Source organism: Varroa destructor, unplaced genomic scaffold, assembly GCF_002443255.2.
Source record: "Varroa destructor unplaced genomic scaffold, Vdes_3.0 BEIS01000002.1, whole genome shotgun sequence".
In the NCBI taxonomy this organism is placed as follows: domain Eukaryota; kingdom Metazoa; phylum Arthropoda; class Arachnida; order Mesostigmata; family Varroidae; genus Varroa; species Varroa destructor.
This window is the reverse complement of record NW_019211455.1, coordinates 26,767,201-26,789,005: the sequence shown is the minus strand read 5'-3', so window position 1 is coordinate 26,789,005 and position 21,805 is coordinate 26,767,201. Positions and strand designations below refer to the sequence as shown.

Here is a 21,805-nt window from a genome sequence, read left to right as displayed (position 1 = left end):
TAGGTAGCTGCATTCTACACGGTGAGAAGACCATGAATCATTTCACAAAGAAAAACCTATATTTTCTTAAATAAATAGCTAGTATTATTGCTCTCGGCTACATAACTTCTAAGTGAGAGGGTAGGTGAACTGGTTTCCTCTAACGGAAAAATCAACTTTTGCAGAATACCATCTGTCACTCAGTATTACTTTGACTTGAATCAATCTCAGCCCAGTCGCGACTCTGTGTAATTGCAACGACCATTCCGTTATGCTATCACTCTGGTCACCGTGGCATTTAGGACAGCGAGCGAGTAGTCTCGTCGTATTTTTACCGTACCGCCAGGGAGGGGCAGCCTGGCAGGACACCGACACCCTTGTGTCGTCGTTGGCTTTCTTTGTTCCTTTATCATTATTTACCAATGATACGGTCTGCTTGGAGCGGCTCTTTATGCTTCTTGTCTGATTCAACTCGTACTGGATGGGTAGTCGTGTTGTGTCTGCGTTAATGATCAGTCAAGCTTCGTCTCGGCATTGCTCAACAGGGACCACATTCGCACAAAACTGAGACGTCATGACCACGATCCTCTTACATTACGTCATGCTAACTGGTTGCACTAACGTGCCCACAGCAGCATTACAAATGCCCATAGCTCATCGTTGCCCCAAAGTAATAGCAACAGCATTGCGGTTTGCTGGCTTTCCAATTCGCACTTGTTCTTGTTCAGTCATTAGTTCACTATTGCCCCCCTTCCCATACGCTTCCATCCCCTAACACAGCACGAACTGTCGCGGGAGCGCGGATGCTCCAGCCGTTGGCGCCCACAGCCACTATCAGACTTCTGCCTGTTCTGAAACACGCCTGTTTGAAATGTTGTTAGAGGTTAGTACTGATGGCAGTAAGCGACAAGCGGTTATGATGGAAAACAACTTCACGCTTCCTGATGATGTCGTGACGCGGCGAGGGGGAACGGTATTAGTCTCGCTTGTTGCTTTGATCAACTGTGGTCGGCCATCTGCTTGCTTCCAGCCCACACACGTGTTTCCCCACCCACGATTTGGCCGACAAGGCTGAAGACAGTTGGACATAACAACCAGGAAAGGGGCGTCAACTGAAATTACTAGAAATTTTTCAAAATCATAGTACAGTCCCATGACACAGAAACCGTCTAGTAATACGCAACATCATTCGGATTGTGCACTGCTACAATAGCTGATAGGCTGATTGTGTGCAATCGCATGATGGAGTCTGTGCTCTTCGATATAACTGGAGAGAACGTCCTTTTGAATACACTGCTGGATAAAAGTGGTCGATAATATGTAAACACGGATGGATCGGATGAGATAGAAGGTGTTCGCTCAGCTGGTCGCCGTTGGATAATCTAAAGCAAGTGTAATACCGGATCAGTGTTTTGTTATGGATTGTAAAAAACATCGTTTGCGGCACGACCTGCGGGACCCGTAATTTCATAAAGGTAAGGAGTAGTTTAAGCGAGTTGCGGATACATTTATATAGAAGACACATACGAAACATACGAAATGCCGTATTAAAATCCATTCGAGCTTAGCCTATGTAAATCAGTCGATATAAGTCATTAACAGTATAGCCTGATCTTACGCTTCAGTAGACGATAGTAAGCCGGAATCCATTTTCAACTATACTACAAGATGAAGATTCATGAGAATTTAACATGTACATTTTAAACAGAACCTTTAGCTCATCGTCGATATTCTTAACATAGTTGACCGTTTAATATTAGTTATCCCATTTGCCCCCTGACCTCGGCCTACTACTTTTTTTTCTATCAGATTAATGTATGACTGTCGTTTAAGGACATCGGGCCTCACCATCATGTATCTACTCCGTTTTCAAACTCAAATCCTGGGCCGGTATCTGTACTCGACTTCGCCTACCAGCTAGAAAGCTGTTGAAGTTATCTTTCTATTTGCAACTCAGTTCACTCGTTCTGTTGTGTTTAACTGCTATTAAAAATATTGTCCGAACCATTTTGTCATCTCCCCCATGCAGCCGCGTCTGTCTACATCAGCTCGTTTGGAGGACCAGTGGCTAATGCTCGAGCGTTTCAACACGATGGTGTAAAGCCCACCATCATCGTCTAAGTAAATGTACATACAAGTATATACATGAAAGTACAATGAAAATACCTTCTTAAGCAACCATGCTATACCAATTGCGCCGTCTCTGACTTCGTTTCTATCTATCCGATAAAAAATGCACAACATTGTAGTGTTGATAGAATGCCAGACGCTGGTTCACTGCAGCGTTTCGTTTTCCCGATGCGATTATGCTTACTAGTTGAACATGGACCCGTACACATGCCATGGACGCGCGTTGGAGATATTGAGGCTATAAAAATGTCGGCATAATATTTGCTGTAGAGGACTCTTTTAATTTGCTTAGGTACTTTACGTGAACAATAAGGCGAGAAACGGCGATGGCTGCTGGAGTATCGACCCACGGACCGGGACAGAGAAACTGTTCCATCTATCGAGCACTTGCTCTTTCACGAATAAGATAAACACAATAGGTCCTTCCCTCATCTGATCCTTGTTGAATTTTTGGTAGACGTTTTCTATTGGAAACTTCATCATTTGGTCGTTTATTTAATCATACTAATCATTAATGACACATAGATATTTGAAGTGGTAAGGTGTGTGTGTGTGTGTGTGTGTGAACAAAAGGGTCTAAAACAAACTAAATACGAATTCTGCTAAAAGTTGGATTTGTATCTAATAAAGCGCACTAAGGAACTATACCCTAACAAATATGAAGAACTTCCTGCTCTGTTTATTATTTCCGAAAGCTATTATATTGTGTATTTTAAAGCTAGATACACGAACGGGCGGTGCGTCTTGATCGAGGATAAAAAAACATTGCCCAATCATATCACTATTGCATATTTTTTATAGTGCTCATAAAGCCATTAGGCTGTAGGGATAGATATTGCACTGCTACGTATAAAAAAAAGATCTGTCTTCAGCGAGCCGTTCTCTCTTAACTTCGCATCTGGATCTTTGCTGCATTTTCACAGGTCCTAATGTAATGTAGTTTATCATTTTCTACTATGTGTTCGAATGACTCATTGACGATACCTGTAAAGAATGGAGATAAATTAAGATGATTTCTAGTTAACACCTGGCAGATTAATCGATTGTAATTACTTCGTAACGATCCTTGTACTGGATAGGAGGGGTGCTGTGGCGACAACTTTCCGATAGTAGCCGATGGGCAATTACTGGCTAACTTACGTTAAAATATCACAGGGTAATTCTACCTCAAGTCAATTATTTGTAATAGTGAAAATTTCTTAGAGGCGACCCATCTGTGCTACTATAACTGCAGATATTTTGTGTTAAGGGCACACCGCCAAATCTTACCCCTGTGCTCTTGGAGGCATACAAAAAGCCACCAGAGTTCATTATTATATAGCGCACCTTATCAGTGAGAATATGCGGTCCGCTATTGCATCGCTAATTACTTTGAAAGACATCTGTCTAGAACAAGACCATCTTATAATTATGACGTATCGGTAATTTATTTTATAAGATTTTTAGTACATCGGACTTGTTGCAGTAGATAACCGCTAATAAAAATTTTAATGGTAGTTCTGGAAAAGTGCTGAAACCAAGAAAAAGGGTTAAATCTATGACTGAACCACTAGTCGTGTTTTGCACGTCGACGTAAATGTTCGACGCTGCTTGAATATTTGTCTATCTTCCATTGTTCATCACCGGTAAAATAAGAAATACGAAACAATTTAAACTTTTCTTGTTTTAGTTGTTATATTCGCATCGAATTTTTCGAAAAATTATCGTAACGTTCAGCACTATGAATCATTTTGTATAATCAGAGGAACAAGTTATAAAGGAGGATGGTCGCCTATGGAACACACAACCCGAAAACGACTCTTAATAGCCTTAGCTGGTTCGAGCCTGCCCTTCCATAACGAATCCTTATCATTCGTGACTGTGCCATTGTACGTATGGAACAAGGCAACGCGGAGCGGTCTGTTTTTTCTCCTTTACAGACGAACGTGACGCCCTTTAGTTCCTATATCCGCAGGCATATCGGTACATTTCCCGTACATGATTAAAGAGTTTGCCCACGACGGTTGTTCTTACAACTACCCAAATGCGCGCTCACGATCCTCTCGACTGCAAAAGGCTCAGGTAGGCTTCAGTGTAGCTGCCAGCGAACCATAACTATAATAAGAATAACATTACAGTTGCTTGCGTGTAGCTGACGACCAGACATCCAAATAGATATAAAAAGTAACCTCTTTTAGTATTAGAGCACACCAGGAAGCATTTTATGGTCGATCTTTGTCCTATTTTATTTTTAAAATGTACCATTAGAGTCTTAGGAAGGAACTACTACCTTTCTGAGAACCTTTGAAGCTTGACTGGTGGGACTTCATAATGCGCCGCAACTCAGCAAAATTGCCCAACTTGTCAGCGTGTCAACAAAAACACACTTTGTTGAATAATTAGTATACATAAATAGTATGTGAGTATTACCATACATTGAATGTTTACGTAGACATAGATTACATTTGTTATCTACAAACAGACACCGGATCTTTCGCATGAGTAAACATAGCGGTGGCTTCAAGGACAAGAAGACATTACCTGAGGTCCGGTACAATCAAGGCGTCTCGAACTACCACGATATCAGAATGGTCGATATATTGCGCAAACCTTCTATTTTCCCAGTACAGTTCTCGAAAATAATCCCAAATGATCGCCCACCAAAACAATCTGTGCCTAAAAAGGAACTACAGAAGCGATCGGTATAAAACTGCGCGTGTCCTGGGAACAGCGTCAGCCACAACAGACCTTGTAGTCCCTAAGCCTAATCTAGCAGCTTACGCGAACTTAAGCTCTCTTCAACTGAAAAAATATGCATAGAGCTTCTATTTGTTCTGCGCTGTAAAAGGCATTTAAAGAAAAAAAAAAAAAAAAAAAAAAAACACTATTGCACGAATAAATTTGATCATATTTATAGAAAATTTGCCAATTCTGTTAGATCGGTTTCTTAAGCTTGCAATCACAATGGAAACGATAACTTGTAAGTAAATCTTAGGCTTTTCAGTGGTTTTACTTCTTGCGGTGTAAGACTCTCGCGAATTATATGCTTTTAGCATACACGCTTTTGACATGATGGAAAAAAAAAGACAACAATCAGCGACGAAACTGCATTCGTTTACTCAGCTTAGCGTTCAGCTCTGACAAATGACAAACACATATATTGATGCGTTGGATCGTTGTTCAATATTCCAGATAATGATAACATATTCAATTCGAACAAAAAGAATTTTAGTCTGAGACCTTGGCAATACGTTATTAGTTGTGTCGACCTCTACGTGTGGCGCTTCGGTCGCTATGCATCTGTTATATATGACTGGCTCCCAGCACGAAACGACATGCGTTTATATCCGGATTGATATTTGTATAGAAATTCTAATAAATATCTTCATTTTTTCCTTGAATGAACTCATATATATATATATATATATATATATATATATATATATTATAAAGCTTTAACTAACAAGATGTTTTGACTCGGGCAGATAAATGTGTCATAGGCAGTCTCGCATGAATACGTATGTGGAATTTCAGCCAGTATTGACTTAACTGTCTGAGTAATCGTTTTAGATTTCATTATGATTCACTGTCTATCCATAAAGTGTCATATGGCATATTTATGAGTGCAAGTTGTTTTTTTTTCTGTGCGTAGTGTACCGCAAAAGCTCACGAACAATAGTTTCGTGTCCGATGGAAAGTTCTCGGTACGGAAAGATGCGTTCTGCTTTGAATAGAAGCTGGTTTTGAGTCGTTTTCGAAGTATACGAAATGCGGGTTTTCGATTTAGGTTTCAGGGAGAACGTTCAACAGCATTTGTTTTAGAAATTGGGTTGGCTAGTGAGATCTTCAGCATTTCTAAGTCAAACAGGTTCGTCAATCAAATCGTATAAAACATTTCGGGTCTTGAACGCTAATGCCGGCTAATAAGATGCGCGCCTGAAGACGTTACGCCAAGCAACATGATTCTTCTGCTAGCTCTTCAATAGCTAACGTTATTGTTCAGACTCTCGTTCGAAGCAAACGTTTCCAATAATTAGCTTTGCATCATGTATGTTTATAGAGTCCGACAGTCTTTGCTTTGCTTTCAGACAACGGCCAGGCCTACCACCTAAATTTAAACCTTAGGCTCTTGTTTATCGTGAGACGCAACTGTCTACATGGTGATGACTCTACAGGCCTGGCTATGTACGGAGGAGGTCTGGGATTAGCTTTAGCTTTAAATAAGTACAATCTAACTGCGCTGTATAATACAAAGCAACGCAGCGCTGCCGTTGGCAAGCCAATGTGGACACTGATAAAATATCAGTCAATCAGACGCATTTATTCACCATGTCAAGTAGCGATCAAAACACTAAAGATCGGTAGACGATCTATGAAGCACATGATTACTCTTGTTGTTTAACGCTGGTATCAATCAAGCCCCTCTAGCTATTGTGTCATTGCATGCGGCTGTTTCCACTGCCAGTGATTATCCAAGGCATTTACTTTGGCCTAACCCTTAACTATGCTCGTCAAATCACTGGTCAAACTATGGTCGCGAGCTGATTCTAGCTAGTGTTAGTTAAAGTGTTTTTGCGTTCTAGGATACGGTGACGTATTTACAGTTGAAATGGGCATGAACAGTAAATAGTTGTCCTGCTATCCACCACGCCATCGTCGTGCGGGGTGGAAAGGGCGACGGACAGACTACAATTCGCTACTTCAACTCGGAAGACCATATCGTACATGATTGCGTTCTACCCTGCTCTCAGGGCATAAGTGCATATATGATCTATGGTTTTCCATAAAAGTACAAAGCCTTTACAACATTTCAGGCAACACCATTAAAGACTGTTCTCTTATTATAAAAGTATTAAAAACTAAACTTTATTCCAGGTCGCAAGTTCATCTAATTAACATATTGCACTTGTAGATATCCAACTATAAGAATGTATTGCGTTGTCCGGGAAGCAATGGATGCTCATGTTCGCTCTGGCCATTTTTTGATTATGTGTGGTCAAATGCTATTGAGAAACCCTTGTTGCTCTTTTATTGCTTTGTCTTGGGATTCAAAAATGGGCACGTTACGCGAAAACACAAAGAACGAATACGAAAAAAAGCATCTATCTGCCTATGGCAAGAAGTTACGAAAGCAATAGACGACTTTTGGTCCAGGTGCAGCTCATTGAACAACCACCTTCTATCCAAAATTTGTGTGCAGTCTTTCTAGACTTTAGAAATCCCAGTGAAATATATCCTTCAACTTAAAATGCCGTATTCGGAATGGGCAATCCAAATCACTTTTAGAAAGAAAAACATAGCTCACTCAGTTATATTAATTTTCTCGTACAGGCCGCACTTATCTAGGTTTATTTACGTATGCTCCTTCATTTCGATGCAGGCTGGTAAAACTTGTCAAAATATCTAGAGCGCTGCTTTTGGTACCTATTATCGACTTTGTTGGATCCGTCTGATCGGGCACTACTTGTATCATTGTTCTTAATTCTGTAAATTTCCTTTTGCGAAATTCCGGAATGGCATCTTTCAGACCATCTAAATGAGCACGATAGACGGAGCAGTTGGTAATTAAGAGTCGAGGGATCTCTACACGCTAATTAGAACAATTAACAACTGCGAAATTATATACCGATATAAAATATGTGCATTACTTTGAGCATATGAGATGACAGGACATTTAGTTAGTTAGATCTAGTATCGAATAGGGTGTTACTGAACATGGCGTTCTCTTTAGTTCCAGGTAGAATGCCATATTGGTCGTGCTATTGTTGCCCAAACCATACGTTCTGCTCTCAGTAACTTCCAATTGGCTCGCTAGCAAGTTAGTAAACAAACTATAAGCAACTTGATGCAAGGCTAATTGTAAGTTTCCATGTGTTCAACTCACTAATATTTTTACTAGTAGACCTCAAATCAAATCAACTGCCTAGCTCTAGTGTCGAACAGGATAATTGTTCCATTAGATATTTGTTTTTATCTAGATCTGCGCCTGACCATTAATAGATGGATACCTAGAGCCGTGGACATAAAAGAAAATGCGGCAATTGAACATTCACAAATGAGAACTACTAGGATATAAAATGTTTGTATTTTTTTTATAAAGCTGCTAATAGGAATATATCAACCAGCGGCATTCAAACACCTGTTACCATTTTTGGTGGTCATTTATTATTTAGTTGTGGATGCGTAGATGTTTTACAATTTGCTTTAAGCCAACTTTTTAATATGTCATGTGTCTGATGCCTGTGAACTGGCCGATTAAAAGACCACATATATACACGTTATATATAAACAAATATAGCATTCTATGTTTTTAATTTGAATTTCTTTGATACTTGTAACAGGCGAGATGGAAAAGTGTAAGCCTTTAACAGACTGCTCCTTGCGTTTATGGCTATTCCAAATTTTGCTAGGTTGGCCAAATACTGGATATTTCAGTAACGCTCTAGTCCCGCGTGTTTCTTCGGCGCGCTAACCGAGGCACACGTACGAAAGGATCCTTGTCGTGAAACATCCGATCACTGTTGCAGGCCAATTTTTACCTATTAAATTTGTAATCGAAACTAGTATAAATACAAGAAAAAAAAAAGCCATATTGGAAATATTTTCTTCAATAGTATCGCTGCTTACGCGCCTCTATAGTGCAAAGTGTTAACTTTCGCATGTCACACATGAATATGTAATACCTTCATATTATATATATAGGGACATATAGCGCAGACTCGGCGGAACAAGTCTCTTAATCAAACGAGTTTTCAGACAGTGGTTCATAGTGAACTAAAATGTTATTTTATAGTAATTACACTAGTGACGAGCAGACCCAGTCAACGACTGTTGCTTTTGTAGACACTCCGCATCCTTGAGCTCTCGCAGTTCATCGTCAGCGACAAGCCTTCATTGGCAGCCAATGACCACACAGCTTACATTGAAGCCTATACATTTTCATAGTAGATGGGAAGGCAAATCGCAGCTGGACCAAATGGCGCCGGTTAGCGGCCGTGGTACCGCCGCGCTGTGATCATCTGCTCGCTCAGCGGTAGGCAGTCATGATCAATGCACTCACCACGGAAGGCTGTCATTATATGTGCTTTACAATAGATGCAGTTAGCTATTCTCTATCACTAACATCGGCATCTAACTATTCTTAGTACGTTACGAAAGAGGAATTAAAATGGCTGGATGCAACTTGATGGCCGGTTTTATTACAATCGGCCGTATTAGGCAGTAATGTGGTTATTATCCCTGCTTGCTTACTTTTAGTTATAATACAAGGTGGACATGTTCGTGGGTGATGGATGGCCAATTTACCTTTTGGAAGACGCCAGGAGGTATACCACTATTAAAGATAAATCGTAATTTAATCAATGTGAGTAAACTAAGGCTGCGCGAAATTACTAATGACTTATCTTTCGCACAACCTACGGATTTACTGTACCGCGATCCGATAATAATGATAATGGATCAAAGAAAAGAAGCAATAGGCTAAAGGAAATTAGCATTACAAAGATAATCAGTTGGAAAGATATAAGGAAGGATATCTACATGTGACCCAATAACCCATTTACACTTGAAGACATCTGCGTGTAAACTATTGGGTTTAGAAAGATAAGCTCCATTACACCGGCCAGAGGAATTTAACCAGGAAGCCAGTCATCCCAATGATGCTTTTACATACAAAAAGAGTTGTATTTTCTAGAATTTCTGGAAGACCAGAAAACGAGCAAGCTGGCTCAATGAGCGTGAGAAGGAAAACAGTGGCACTGCACTATGGTTTAAAGTAGATGAATTATTTGCTTCTACAGACATGCATTGTAACAGACGAGTGCATAGATCGAAACTACTCAACATCTCGATTTCGTAAATCTATCCCTACTACACTATCGTTATCTTGGCCAAACGTCCAAAGTTGTCGTTATCAGTAAGCATATTTATATGACAATCCTCTGTGGATCGTAGCACTCGCCCTCAGTCCGTTGTTGATGTTGTTCGGAATGAACACATTCTATTATCAAAACAATCAATCTTCCTGGATAGACTGCTTTTACTGTGTTTACTTGAATTATAGTTCATTTTTTCCTCCTTATATTTGAGCGTTTGCGAAGCTATTATGCTACACAATAATCCCAGAAAGCTTTTAAGTGAGCGTAGCTATCAGGCGTAAGCGTACCGCTTTGGGAGAGGGAATGGTACCACACAAAGACTACACGCGAATACAGAATGGCTGTCGTTTGAATACTCCACATGCAAACAAGTGGGGAGTCTGGACGAGTTAGTCGAACCTCGACAAGTGGAATCGTCAGTTGTGAACCCATCGCTTCCTTTCTTTAGAAGTTACAAACGTTGGCTACGTTGTGCTCAATGAAGGCCCCAAAGGCCACTTGGTCAATTCTAGTTTGTAACTAGTTTGTGTTTGGCGATCATCAAGTTTTCTTTTAGGAAAACGCTAGAATGTTAGATACCGTCTCTTACGCGTCTGCTGTAAGTTGTCCTTGTGAATACCTGATAGAGTTGATGATGTAGAATCAGAGACCCTTATAGTAGCCTGGCCATTTTACAATTGAAGAACATTGAGACTTTGGTATCGACCACTAGCGCTCCGAAAGTACTCCGATCTCAACAAAAAGCTGCGCTTTCCCCCCATTAAATTACTTATATTTTCAACAATACGCCTTCATTTTTTTCTTCTTCTTCTTCTTCTTCGTCTTAAGCTTAAGACTAACAGTTGCTGAATTGATTAAAAATTGCTCAAATATTAGTTGCTATCGAAGTTTTCAGTCGTTAAATACTACGTTGTATTTTACAATATTACTGATAAAGTACTGTTTAAGGGCTAAGTTCTGCCAAGTTAATGTGACGCCTTAATGCAGCTAACTAATCAACGACAACTGGGTTTCAACCAAATGACTGACCGAAACTGTTCGATTTGGTGTGCCCAGAAATGTGTTTCCTTGTTTGGCGGGCAAAAGACGACAAAGAAATTGGACTAAGCTGACTGGGTCACTTGATCAGTCCTGTGAAGACGTCCATGGAAAATCTAGCCAACTGGCCAAATTTCGTTTTATTCTAAAGATAGAAATTTGCCTTTTCCCGTAAAGCATATTGTTAAATATCTTGGTACTTTTAAGTAAACAGTAGCAACTTCATTTAGTAAAAAGACATGGAAAGAACTGCGCCAGCGTCTTCAAAGCAGCCACCAGCATCGTCCATGCTTATATATCATCAAATGCATGATCTTCATGAAAATTGGGCGAACAAGTATGCTCAACATGTGTTTAATAGCAAAAATGCGGGGGGCAAAGTTCTTGGGTTGCACTTTCATGGAACTTATATGGTTCTGATAGGGCTCTTGTCGTCACGTCGAACTGATTGCATAATTCCTTAAAGATTTAAACTTCGTTAATACCTATAAAAAAATACATATACAATGCAAGTATTGGTGAGATAGCTGAAACCAATGAAAACAACGTTTTTTGTCGGGAAATCGCAGGACACATCCCAGTGGTTTTCTGGATTCTCCGCGAATTCGCCCCATCATGGTCGTCACACGTATACGGACAAGGTAAGGAAGTAGTCAGGTCAGCTCGTTGAAAAAGGTTGTACACATAAACGGTGTCTTGCTTCTCCTCGAATCCCTAAAAATGCTACCTGTAGTAACACACATACGTCCGGATATACTCGAATACGTCGATTCAATTTTGTAGAATATCCTTATCGATGATCATAATGTATTAGTATGGCATTTAAATATCGAAAGAAATCGCAGACTGTCTTCCACCGTGATTCTAGTTAACATTTCGGTGTACTAGATTCGTGTCCTATCAAGGTGACGTGTTCTTTAGTGATACTGCAAATGTAATAGTGATTAAGTGCTAATTGATATAATCACTGTTACACCGCAAATTAACTAACTTTTCCGTACTACGTTCGTATGGCATTAGTATATTGATAAGACAGCTGTTTACGCCTCTTGTGGGGAATCTAAATGTCAAGTCATTATTAGCTTACCCGATGGAACCTAGCCATATATCTGGTGTTTTTTTTGAATTGATTACAAATCTGAGATGTTCGTGTCGTTAGTTTATCTGTTGGCACGAATGCTACACATACGGTCATTGCCGCAGAGTGAGCAGGCGCAAATGAAACGCAGTTTTTAGAGATATTTATGCTATGTGGCATTGCTAACGTTCAATTTGGTGACAGTAATGTGGTTAATTAATGAAAAAATTTCAATTTTTGCTTAAGGTTAGTTGAATATCGCTAGCGAAATAACACATGAGATCCGTTGCTGGGCTTGTGACGCAAGCCAGCTATGCCCACAGACGTGGTATAGTTAAAACCTACTTCAAAGTAGTAGCAGAGGCGCCTAAAAGATAAATTCACTATCATTCGAATTACTGATGCGGAATATATGATGTTCATCCTAAAAAAACAATAAAATCGTACGAAGCACCATTTAGTACACGTCTAAATCTGTCTGTTTCTATTCACTCATTCACGAACATTAGTTCAGATTTATGCGTGCATTTCGTTGTAGGCTACCATTCGCTATCTGCTTGCATTTGTGTAAGTGATAGGTCTGAGTCGAGATTTCAAAATAACAATAATGGTCGATCGACATCACGCAAAAATTGCTGCAAAAAATATTATTATGTCAGTGCCACAATTGAATTAAGGTAGACAAACAATGTTGAGTATGCTGAATAGAAGAGGAAAAATCAAGTGAATATATGATAAAGTTGTAATATTCTCTGAAATAAAAATTATAAATAAGGCTATTTGGCGGAAATCAGCATTCAGCTAAGAAGTACTACGGATGTTTTTCTGTATTTTTTCAAATAACTCGCCATTGAACGATAAGTTCCAGTCAACCAGTGAAATTTAAATTGTATAATGCGCTTTTCGTTGAAACTCCATTTACAAGGTAATAATAATAATAAGCAGATGGTCGTGAAAGTGACGGGTAGTCACATCTGAGAAGTTAAGAAGCGAGTGACAGTTACCTGCATTCGTTTTAACAGATATTTGGTTACCAGCAGTACGATGACACAGCCATTTGATCCTGCTCCAAGACTTTTAATATCTCGGCCCGAATCCAGACTAAACTATAGACAATTTTTTACTTACCTTTAAAATGACGAGATCCTATACACGGTAGAAAGAATTTAAAAAAATGCAAGATAATAATTTTCCTTTTAATTTATTGATATAATGACATATACTACACGATAGGTGCAACTGAATCACGAAACAGGTTTATTGCTCATTGTTCCCATTTGCTTTTGATGTTTTATTGCAGATATCGAGTCGACTTCAGCTTGGGAGTAGTGCCAGGATCACGAACGTCCTCGGTGGCGCTGCCGTAAAAGGCAGGGTGGCTTCAGTCGCAAACAGCATCGAGGCCGAGTTGGCCTATCCCGAATATCGGGATTACGAAACAAGACTGGCTGTGTTCGACCAGGAAACGCGTGGAAACGAGAGAATACAAGCTATTGCCCGTGCAGGTTTCTTTCTTGACGGATGCGTTCTGAAATGCTTTAAATGCGGTATTACAATAACGTTTCGTACGTATTCATGTACGACCAGTGGCGATATTACCGCTGATCATTTGCGAAGAAGCCCGCAATGTGCTTATGCAAAGTCCGAGCAACTGCGACAGTTAATGCGGTCGTCCGCAAATGAACGCTTACGAACATTCGCCGGAAGATGGACTCAGAGCATTCCCAATGAGAGCCTATTAGCCAAGACAGGCTTTTACGTCGACCCGAATGGAGACGGTGTTCCGGAGTGCGCTTTCTGCCGGATCAAAATATCATCATGGTCACCAAATGAGCACCCTTTCGATACACATGGCCGTTTAGCTCCGTTCTGTCCGTTTGTCGTTGATCCACCGCAAGACGCAATCGGTTACGACATTTGTGGTACGGGTCCTTATGGTCAGGCTGTTCCAAATGCTGTAACGCATTCAGCTCCCCAATACCCCAACCTGGCGTCTCCGAAAGCGCGAATGAGCACGTTCGACACCTGGCGAGGGCTGGTAGACCCGGAAGCGCTTGTTGAAACTGGGCTGTTTTTTTTGAAGGAAGGTGATTCAACTAAGTGCTATCATTGTGGAATTGGATTTCAAGGCTGGCAAGAAACAGATGTGCCTTGGGAAGAGCACGCCAGGCTTTCGCCAAACTGTGAGCTAATCAGGCTTCGAAGAAAGCAAAAAATTGAAGGTCTGCAAGAGTCTCCTGGCGAGAAGAACCCCTTAACTTTTCTGCGCGAAGGTAAGATTCAGCTTGAATCGAGAGATGGAGAGGTTCCAGCACCACCATCGGTGTCGACAAAGCTTAACCCGCCCCAGGAGGGATCATGCAGTATTTTCAATACGCCAGAAGGCCTATCTCAATCAGCAACGAGTAGTTCGAGAGCCTTAAACAATTCTAACATTAAAATATTTTCGTCTCCAGGGTCTAGAAACACGGAATCCTTGACCTGCAAAGTCTGCCTGGTGCGACAAAGGGAAACCGTAATGTTACCATGTAATCATTTTGTTACTTGCGCCACATGCGCCGCCACATTGACCCATTGTCCGATGTGCGGAACAGACATAGAACAGTTGTTTAGACCAACTTCGAATTAAGATTCAGATAGTAAGTAAAATCATGTACAATTAGCGTACACAGTTTGGGAATATCGTATCAGCTTTCATCAATGGACAGAGAACATATTGGTTTAGTTATACAACCGTATCATAGCTAGAGTTTAACGAAAGAATTAGATTAAGCAAATTTTCCGCATAAAGGCGCGCACAATGTGGCAAAAGGCAAAACATTGTCTCTTTTCAAAGAAGATAGAAAAGCATTTAACGTAAAGAAAACAAACTTGCATATCTGTGAAGAACATCGTATAGGATATTTGAAAAAAGGAAAAGGATATATGGAAAAGAGTGACAAGAGCACTAAGTACAGCAAACATTGGTACTGTTTGTTATACCTGATACATTTTGACGCTGTCTGACACATAAGGAAGCCAAGCTACATCTAAAAGCTCGCAAACCCAATTAAGGAGAAGCCCTAAAAAAAACTGTGAGACCACTTATGATCTGTCTGCAAATATGGTAGGTTCCGATAATAATTACTCGGATAATTCAGTCATTTTTACGTTTCATCTTAAAATTGCTAAGTACAAATGGCAGCCTTCATAGGAATCACTGTATGGGTAAACGAAAAGTTTCGAGGGTGCTGCGATTTCCCGCGAGTATGTTGCACAAAGTATAATATCCATAAACCTTATATCAACCTTGACCTTACTGTTGTTATCTTCACGTAGTTATTGTTATTGTTGTTGTTGAGGTTCCTGTTGTTGTTGTTGTTTTGGAAGTTGTCATGTCTATTTATACGACTCTTGGAATCAAACGCGAAATATCGAACGTGAAATAAAATACGTTTCAGTACATCAATGTTTTTTAATTATATCAGTGTTTTATGCTAAAAAATCCAACCTTAAGTATAAGATATTATTATAAATATTTCGCTTTTGTCGCCGTGTAAGTTAAAGGCTGCGTTGCATGCAAGGTCCACAGATATTTATCACTCGTACAGGGAATACGGCATGTAGTTATAATACTAATTAATAATAATAACTATAATAATTAGTGTCTGATAAGGTTGAGGATTGTATCAGAGTTCTCTTTTTCTAAGTGATAATAAAGCGATAATACTTCATTGAAGTACTTATTATATGCACGTTACTAAATCTATAAATAAAGACGTAATATGCATCATTTATATCTACATATGCTATCTGCATGTAAAATTAATTTCACGATGAAGAAGCGATTGGAATCAATATACATAAATTTTTCGATATCCACCTTAAAAAGAAATCTTATGGAGACCTTCACATTTACACAATCTTCCCTCTAGCTAAAAATATCCCGGACCCGCAAAGATAACCTAAAACAGCTGGACACCTGATTTTTAGAGTACAACCGTCGTGTACAAAACGCGTTGATGAATTTTTATGCAATTGACTGCTGAATTTTCCGCTAGGACTGTATCCCCTAGCGATTTCTATCTTCACATCTAGTAAGCATTATTTTACGTTGCGTCTACCCGGCGTTCAGTAACTCCTCTATGTAGCTCAAGTACCGTTGCTCGTAGCGTTGGAAAAATATATCGAACGGGGGGTAGCCGCTGCACTGAGAAAACCCTCACGAATTGTATTAAGGAAAGCAAATAAGACTTAAAAAGCAGAAATTGACATATTCATAAAAGGTAAAAAAAATTGTGGTCAACTACTTTGTTCTGTTATATCAGCACCAATTCACATATATTTAAGTGAATACAACACCAGAAATACGCAAACTGTTAGGCCAATATCAAATAATGGAGCTTCCCAGTACCTATTGAGTTACACTTGTCAGTACTAGTATGTCATCGATGTAGAACCTAAATTTGACGTACGTTTCGTGTATTCTGAATTGGACGATTTTTTAATTTCCTTAATAGCTTATTTTCTTTATTTGATGATAATCTGCACGTGGTAAGTTAACATTGCATTTTTTCATTTGAAGTTCGTAATGAACCTTTTAATAACCCACGTACACCATGCCACATCTATTTGTGTCTATTTTGCTAGATAATTATATTCAGCTTTTCTAAAATACAAGTAATTACAATACGATCAGTTTCTCAAAAATAAGGAGTGCTTATGTAGGGAAAAATCTGTTATTGTTCCATCAGTTTCTGGTTGATATTTGAGGCGCTTTCACGACCATTTTAATTTTGGAGTAAAAGCGGTACCGTGTCCATTTGCACACACAGTGTGTAACGATACTTGAGAAGTTGATACGTATATGATCTACTCTCACCACTCTACTCAATATGAGCATCAGCGGCGACAAATGTCTTACACTTAAAGCCCAAGGGCTCGAGATCGAAGATCTAGGATCGACCCGTAGCTGATGCTCAATGCCTTATGTACTTACTGATCTTGGACGATCGGCTCAGAAAGCATTTATCTCTTATCTATAGAGAAAAAATAATTGGGTTTGAAAGCTGTATTATTTTTGAATTGGTTGTCATTGCTTCTTTGGAATATGCTGTTAGCAAGTGTATCAATGCTGTTAAAGAGTTGCAGCACTAATGAGAAAAACAAGCTAGATCTGCTTGGCTAGTGTTTGATATAACCGTGAAAGGTTTATATTTAAGGCCGGATTTTTCCGGCTTCTCGCGCATAAATAAACCACACTCATACTAAGATTAAACTTCTCAAAGCTTCATTTGAATCATTATTTGAGTGAGATTTTAACCATTCTCCCTAACTTCTCATTCGAATGTGCGCGCTCTTTGAATTCCCTTTCCCAAAAGGTTGTGGTACGATTTTTATGATTGTATTTTGTTTTATTCGCTATATATGACACGTTGCAGCTGACGTTCTCGTTCGATCGTTCGTCGACAAAAAGGCTGTAATCGAGCAAAACTATCAGTGGCAGTGCCACAGGGCAGCCGATTCGCCGGACGAACCACAACAGCAGCAATGGCGCGGTTCTACCCTCACCCATTATTCTCTTCGCCTGCTTCTAGCAAGGCGCCGAGTGGCCGGCGGCCAACAGCCACCAGGCAAAGGCGGCCTGCCCTAGCCTTGTACCCATCCGTCCAGCTAGCTAGCGCCCTGACTCGCCGAATGGGTAGCTGCTGTGCAGCGATCGCTTAGCTGCCGCCTGTCCGGTGCCGCTCATGCTCAATTGCTCCAAGAGGAGGCAGCACCGCTGCGGTTCGGCGCGGATACAGTCACCGCTCGCAGTTTGTTTGAATGGTCAAAACAGACCAGAGTGGTCTGGCCTGTAGTGGGTTCCCGTTCGTTGGCTGGCAGGTTTGCTGCTACTGCTGCAGTTTCGGAGCTGCGACCGAAATCGCTATAGGAGCTGCACCGTTGCTTTACTTGCTTGCTTGTTGGGCCGTTAACCTTACGTAGCAGTGCGTTGCTTTCCGTCGCGGTTTCTGCATTACAGTCGGTCGACCTATCGCCGAAGTAATATTGTGATGTTGATTGTGGTTACTCGACTACAAGCAAACGTGCGTAGTACCGAATCGCAGCGTGTAGAAATGGCGGTACTAAATCAGTGTGTGTCTGCCGCGGAATGCTGAAGAAGCTTTGGTTCAATCACAACAGCGTTTATTCTAAGTAATGCCAGAGTGCTACTAGTGGTAGAATCTTATAAAGGCATGCTTTGTTTTCCGTCAACAGCCACCGAAATTGTCATAACGAAGGCGACGACGACGATGACGATGACGACGACGAAAGAAATGTCGACTACAAACAACTTTGCTATCGTACGAACTCAGCAAGTCTCCAAGCCGTATGTGTCTCTCTAGTGAATATTATTCGACAGTTTTATGATATCTGGTATTATCGATTATGTGTGGTGCATCATTCAGTCCAGTTTAAGTCAGCCGTCGCAAATGTTCTCAAACAAACGTTGCCGTTGTTACTGTTGTTGAGCAGGAAACTAGAACGGCCGCAATTAGACCCCTACAGCTCTCCAGTGTACATACGACAGTACCATTCCCTACCGAACGGGTTCCAGACGGCACACGTCGATCGTCCTCAATCGTTTAGCGGACGAATTTGTTGAGAGACAACAAACCAACGCCAAAGTTGAAAAACGTCCCAATCAATTAAGCGCGTAAGCAGCCAAAAAACAGGCAGCAAGGAGATCATTATAGTTCCATTATAGTGCCACTGTTCTATAGGACAACAACAGCGGGAAAGCCTTAGCGATTCCGTTTTGCTAAAATAAAACAGGGCACTCTCTCTGGTGGCTCAGTGATGTGTGTGATGACCGACGACGACTGCTTCAAGCGCCAGCGGGTTGCCAGCTAGTGAGCGGGTCAACGGTGAAATCTCCTAGATGAAATGTGTGAAGTTTGGTTGGGCACTATCTGCTGCCGTGTTATATTTGCTAGCACTCTTGCGGCTGCCGTCACCGGCGCGGGACCGTGAGTGACTCATCAGTCTTGTGGAGCTCGACAAGCAGCGCAGGGTGGCCCTCACGAGGTGTTCATAAGGGCGTCCACCGATTAGACGCGTACAGGAGACCAATGCGATCGCATCCGTGCAACAGCTAACAGACTACGGCAATAAACAGTAGCATCACCGGAGAAATTGTGCTCACGCTGTGCTCACTGTCCTGTCGTAAATGTCGTCTCTGCTTTTTTGGATATGAAAAAGTTCTCAGGCCTACGGAGACAAGACGTAATTGCCCCTGTCGGGAATTTCCGTATTTTATCCTTCATCAAGAGTAACACGAGAGGTTACCTAAAAACAAAAAATACTGGAGAAATAAACAACTATCAAATTGTGGATGACAACATCACTACCTAACTGAAACAGCTGCAGGATCGGGATATGTTTTTGGTGGCGCCAATAACACATCAACATGTGGTAATGATATGAAAGGTTTTCTCGCATTAGCTGGATATTGGTAGCGTATGCTGTTGTTGACAGCTATGCGTGTTCACGTGTGCGCGCGTAATGTCCATGGAGTTATAATTGTCTACGAGTGACTTGTGTTCGACCCTTTGGATACATCGATTTTCGTGAGCGTCAACAAACTTACGTCGTTTGATTAGCGGACATCGTTATCGTTCGAGGCCAGCGGGGAGTGGAAGTTTCTACTAAATTCGAGGGTATAAAGGTAAATGTGTATATATACTTTAATTATAAAGCGGAGGCACGGATTGTTAGTGCTGTTGAACTAAATTATTGCGTTTGGGGTAACTGTTGGCCCGAAGGATATGGAAAAACTCAAAGGCAACAAAATGCAAACAGAGACTATGTTAGACTGAACATTTTGACGGACAACGACATGCATTTTTGTGTACGACACAATTAGATCATGCATATTACTTATGTTCTGTCGACTGTAGCAGTGGCTGCAAGCTAATTAACTATTCAAGAAGGCAAGTTGGCCATAGGATGGATTGTGGATCTAATTCCTAGCTGCAAAGATTATCCGCGACTATATAGATCTATATTTAGGCCTTGGAAGGGGTTTATTGTTATGCGATACCAATAGGCTGCAATCTCGTAGAAATCGTATAGGCCCATATCGAATATCCCGATGCACACATTCGCCGCAAATGCGTAGATCAATACGAGTACGAATAAACTTGTACGGAGGTAAAGCTATCACATTGAATGGAACTCTTACGGAGTATTGATGACGGCAAGGGAGATGGCTCTTGTCCTAAGTACAAAACGAGAATTGAAGCGGCCTAATATGTTGTACACTAACTCACAAATAGGTCAGGAATTGGTGCATAAATCACGTGAAGAGGAAAGTAGATTCAACGTATTAAACCTGTCCCTATTGAAGGCACAAGAGCGTCATCATACCGACATAAATGTCACAATACCGACACTCCTCAATGTTTTTGGTTACTCTCCAAATGGCCAAAATAAATGTTCACCTTGAACTCGTTCGGTGACGGTGTCCTCCTGACTGCAGGACAACTGCCGTTGAGCCGTATCCACCTCAACACCGCGCAACCCCGCCTGAATTCTATATTAAGCCGAAAAAAGTTCACACAAAGATATCCTTTTACTTGCTCCCAGACGACCAATGCTGCTTCATTGATAGCGATGGAAATGGCTTATGAACACGTTGTTTGAGTATCTTTAGCTCTGTCCGAGCTCTACTTGTCGAGAGTTGACTAAGCTCGACTAAAGGGACCTGGGGAAAAATGCTTAATTCTGCATCTTGAAATATCTGCAGCTGAACTAAGACCGTATCAGCACGTACAGAGTGCTTTGTCTAGATAAGACACTATAGATATCGCCCGTTTTTATGCTGCGCTCAAATGCTAAGAGACATTTACATGTTTTTTTCGGGTGTGTTGACCGGCGCATCCCTTACAGACTTGTTTATTCAATGTAACTGTCATTTGCCTTGAATTGTTTCAGTTTGAAGGCCTAAACAACTAACAAGTCATTCTCAAAATTTTCTCCTCAAAATTCACAAATAACTATATTTCTCTATGACGTTACATTGACACCTCTAGGTCTGTTGGGGTTCTGTTTAGTAGTACGACGCTTGGTGCATCTCTTCTTTTCGCCTTCGGAAAAGAATCAAATATTGTTTTGAACTTAATGGCGTTCTCTGCGTAAGTAAGTTTTTTTTGTCTTGCTGAAAGACGCATAGCGTCTATTTTCAGACATTGTTGACCCGCGTTTTAGTCTCAGTTCACACAGAACAGTCTGGTTCTGGCTAAATTGCAAATACCTTTTATCAACAGGGTTTTGCGTCAGCGGTAAAAAGGTCCATGTCGGAACAGTCGAAGGGTGCCGGATGCTTACAATTACTTTAAAGAATAGTTCAGTTAGAAAGTTTCTTGATTTTTGCATCTTTAAAGAAAATCTGTCTAACTTTTATGAAATTAAAAGTAAACCTGGGGCCTTCGCAAATTATACAACATTACGTTGCGCAAAAATAACATCTAAGCTCCAGATTAAGATAGGAGAATTTTTGGATAAGCATTTTTGCATGAGTTTTTGGGCTCCTTTCAAACTTTGTTCTTATTGCGGATCTTGCGCGTTAGTTTGTTGCTGCTTTTTTTTTGGAACCAAAAATAGTGAATGAACGCATGCCCACTGTGATACACTTTAAAATGCATTTGAATTTGAACCGATAATCTTTAGGTCTACATATCAGTAGGCTGGAAAATTAATT

At 40.6% G+C, this 21,805-nt stretch overlaps 2 protein-coding genes and 1 long non-coding RNA gene across 8 annotated transcripts in view; 2 read left to right on the top strand and 1 right to left on the bottom strand.

Moving 5' to 3' along the window:
• Nucleotides 1-4,064: 4,064 nt before the first annotated feature.
• On the top strand, nucleotides 4,065-15,525 carry LOC111245273 (baculoviral IAP repeat-containing protein 7-B-like). Of its 5 annotated transcripts, XM_022793421.2 has the most exons (4): nucleotides 4,065-4,170; nucleotides 11,573-11,644; nucleotides 13,382-14,354; nucleotides 14,538-15,525. In XM_022793421.2, the coding sequence occupies exons 1-4, from the start codon at nucleotides 4,087-4,089 to the stop codon at nucleotides 14,708-14,710; spliced, it is 1,302 nt and encodes a 433-aa protein (XP_022649156.1). In that variant the 5' UTR covers nucleotides 4,065-4,086; the 3' UTR covers nucleotides 14,711-15,525. The 5 variants fall into 5 exon arrangements, with proteins under 5 accessions (XP_022649156.1, XP_022649153.1, XP_022649154.1 ...); XM_022793418.2 differs by having other exon boundaries at nucleotides 4,072-4,170; nucleotides 13,382-15,525; XM_022793419.2 differs by lacking the exon at nucleotides 4,065-4,170 and adding an exon at nucleotides 9,212-9,413 and having other exon boundaries at nucleotides 13,382-15,525.
• Nucleotides 8,162-9,042, bottom strand: LOC147757606 (uncharacterized). The gene is made up of 2 exons (XR_015321362.1): nucleotides 8,889-9,042; nucleotides 8,162-8,627 (listed from the first exon to the last, which is right to left on the bottom strand). It is a non-coding gene; the product is annotated as an uncharacterized LOC147757606 (long non-coding RNA).
• A 2,112-nt stretch (nucleotides 15,526-17,637) lies between the features above and the next one.
• The window catches only part of LOC111245144 (serine/threonine-protein kinase DCLK1), a 92,852-nt gene continuing 88,684 nt past the window's right edge, over nucleotides 17,638-21,805 (top strand). The window contains exon 1 of one of the 2 annotated variants that reach the window (XM_086980422.1): nucleotides 17,638-19,763. The gene's annotated coding sequence lies outside the window, so the exon portion shown is untranslated. Of the gene's footprint in view, nucleotides 19,772-21,805 lie in introns of both variants that reach the window. The other variant, XM_022793094.2, reaches the window with a different exon arrangement.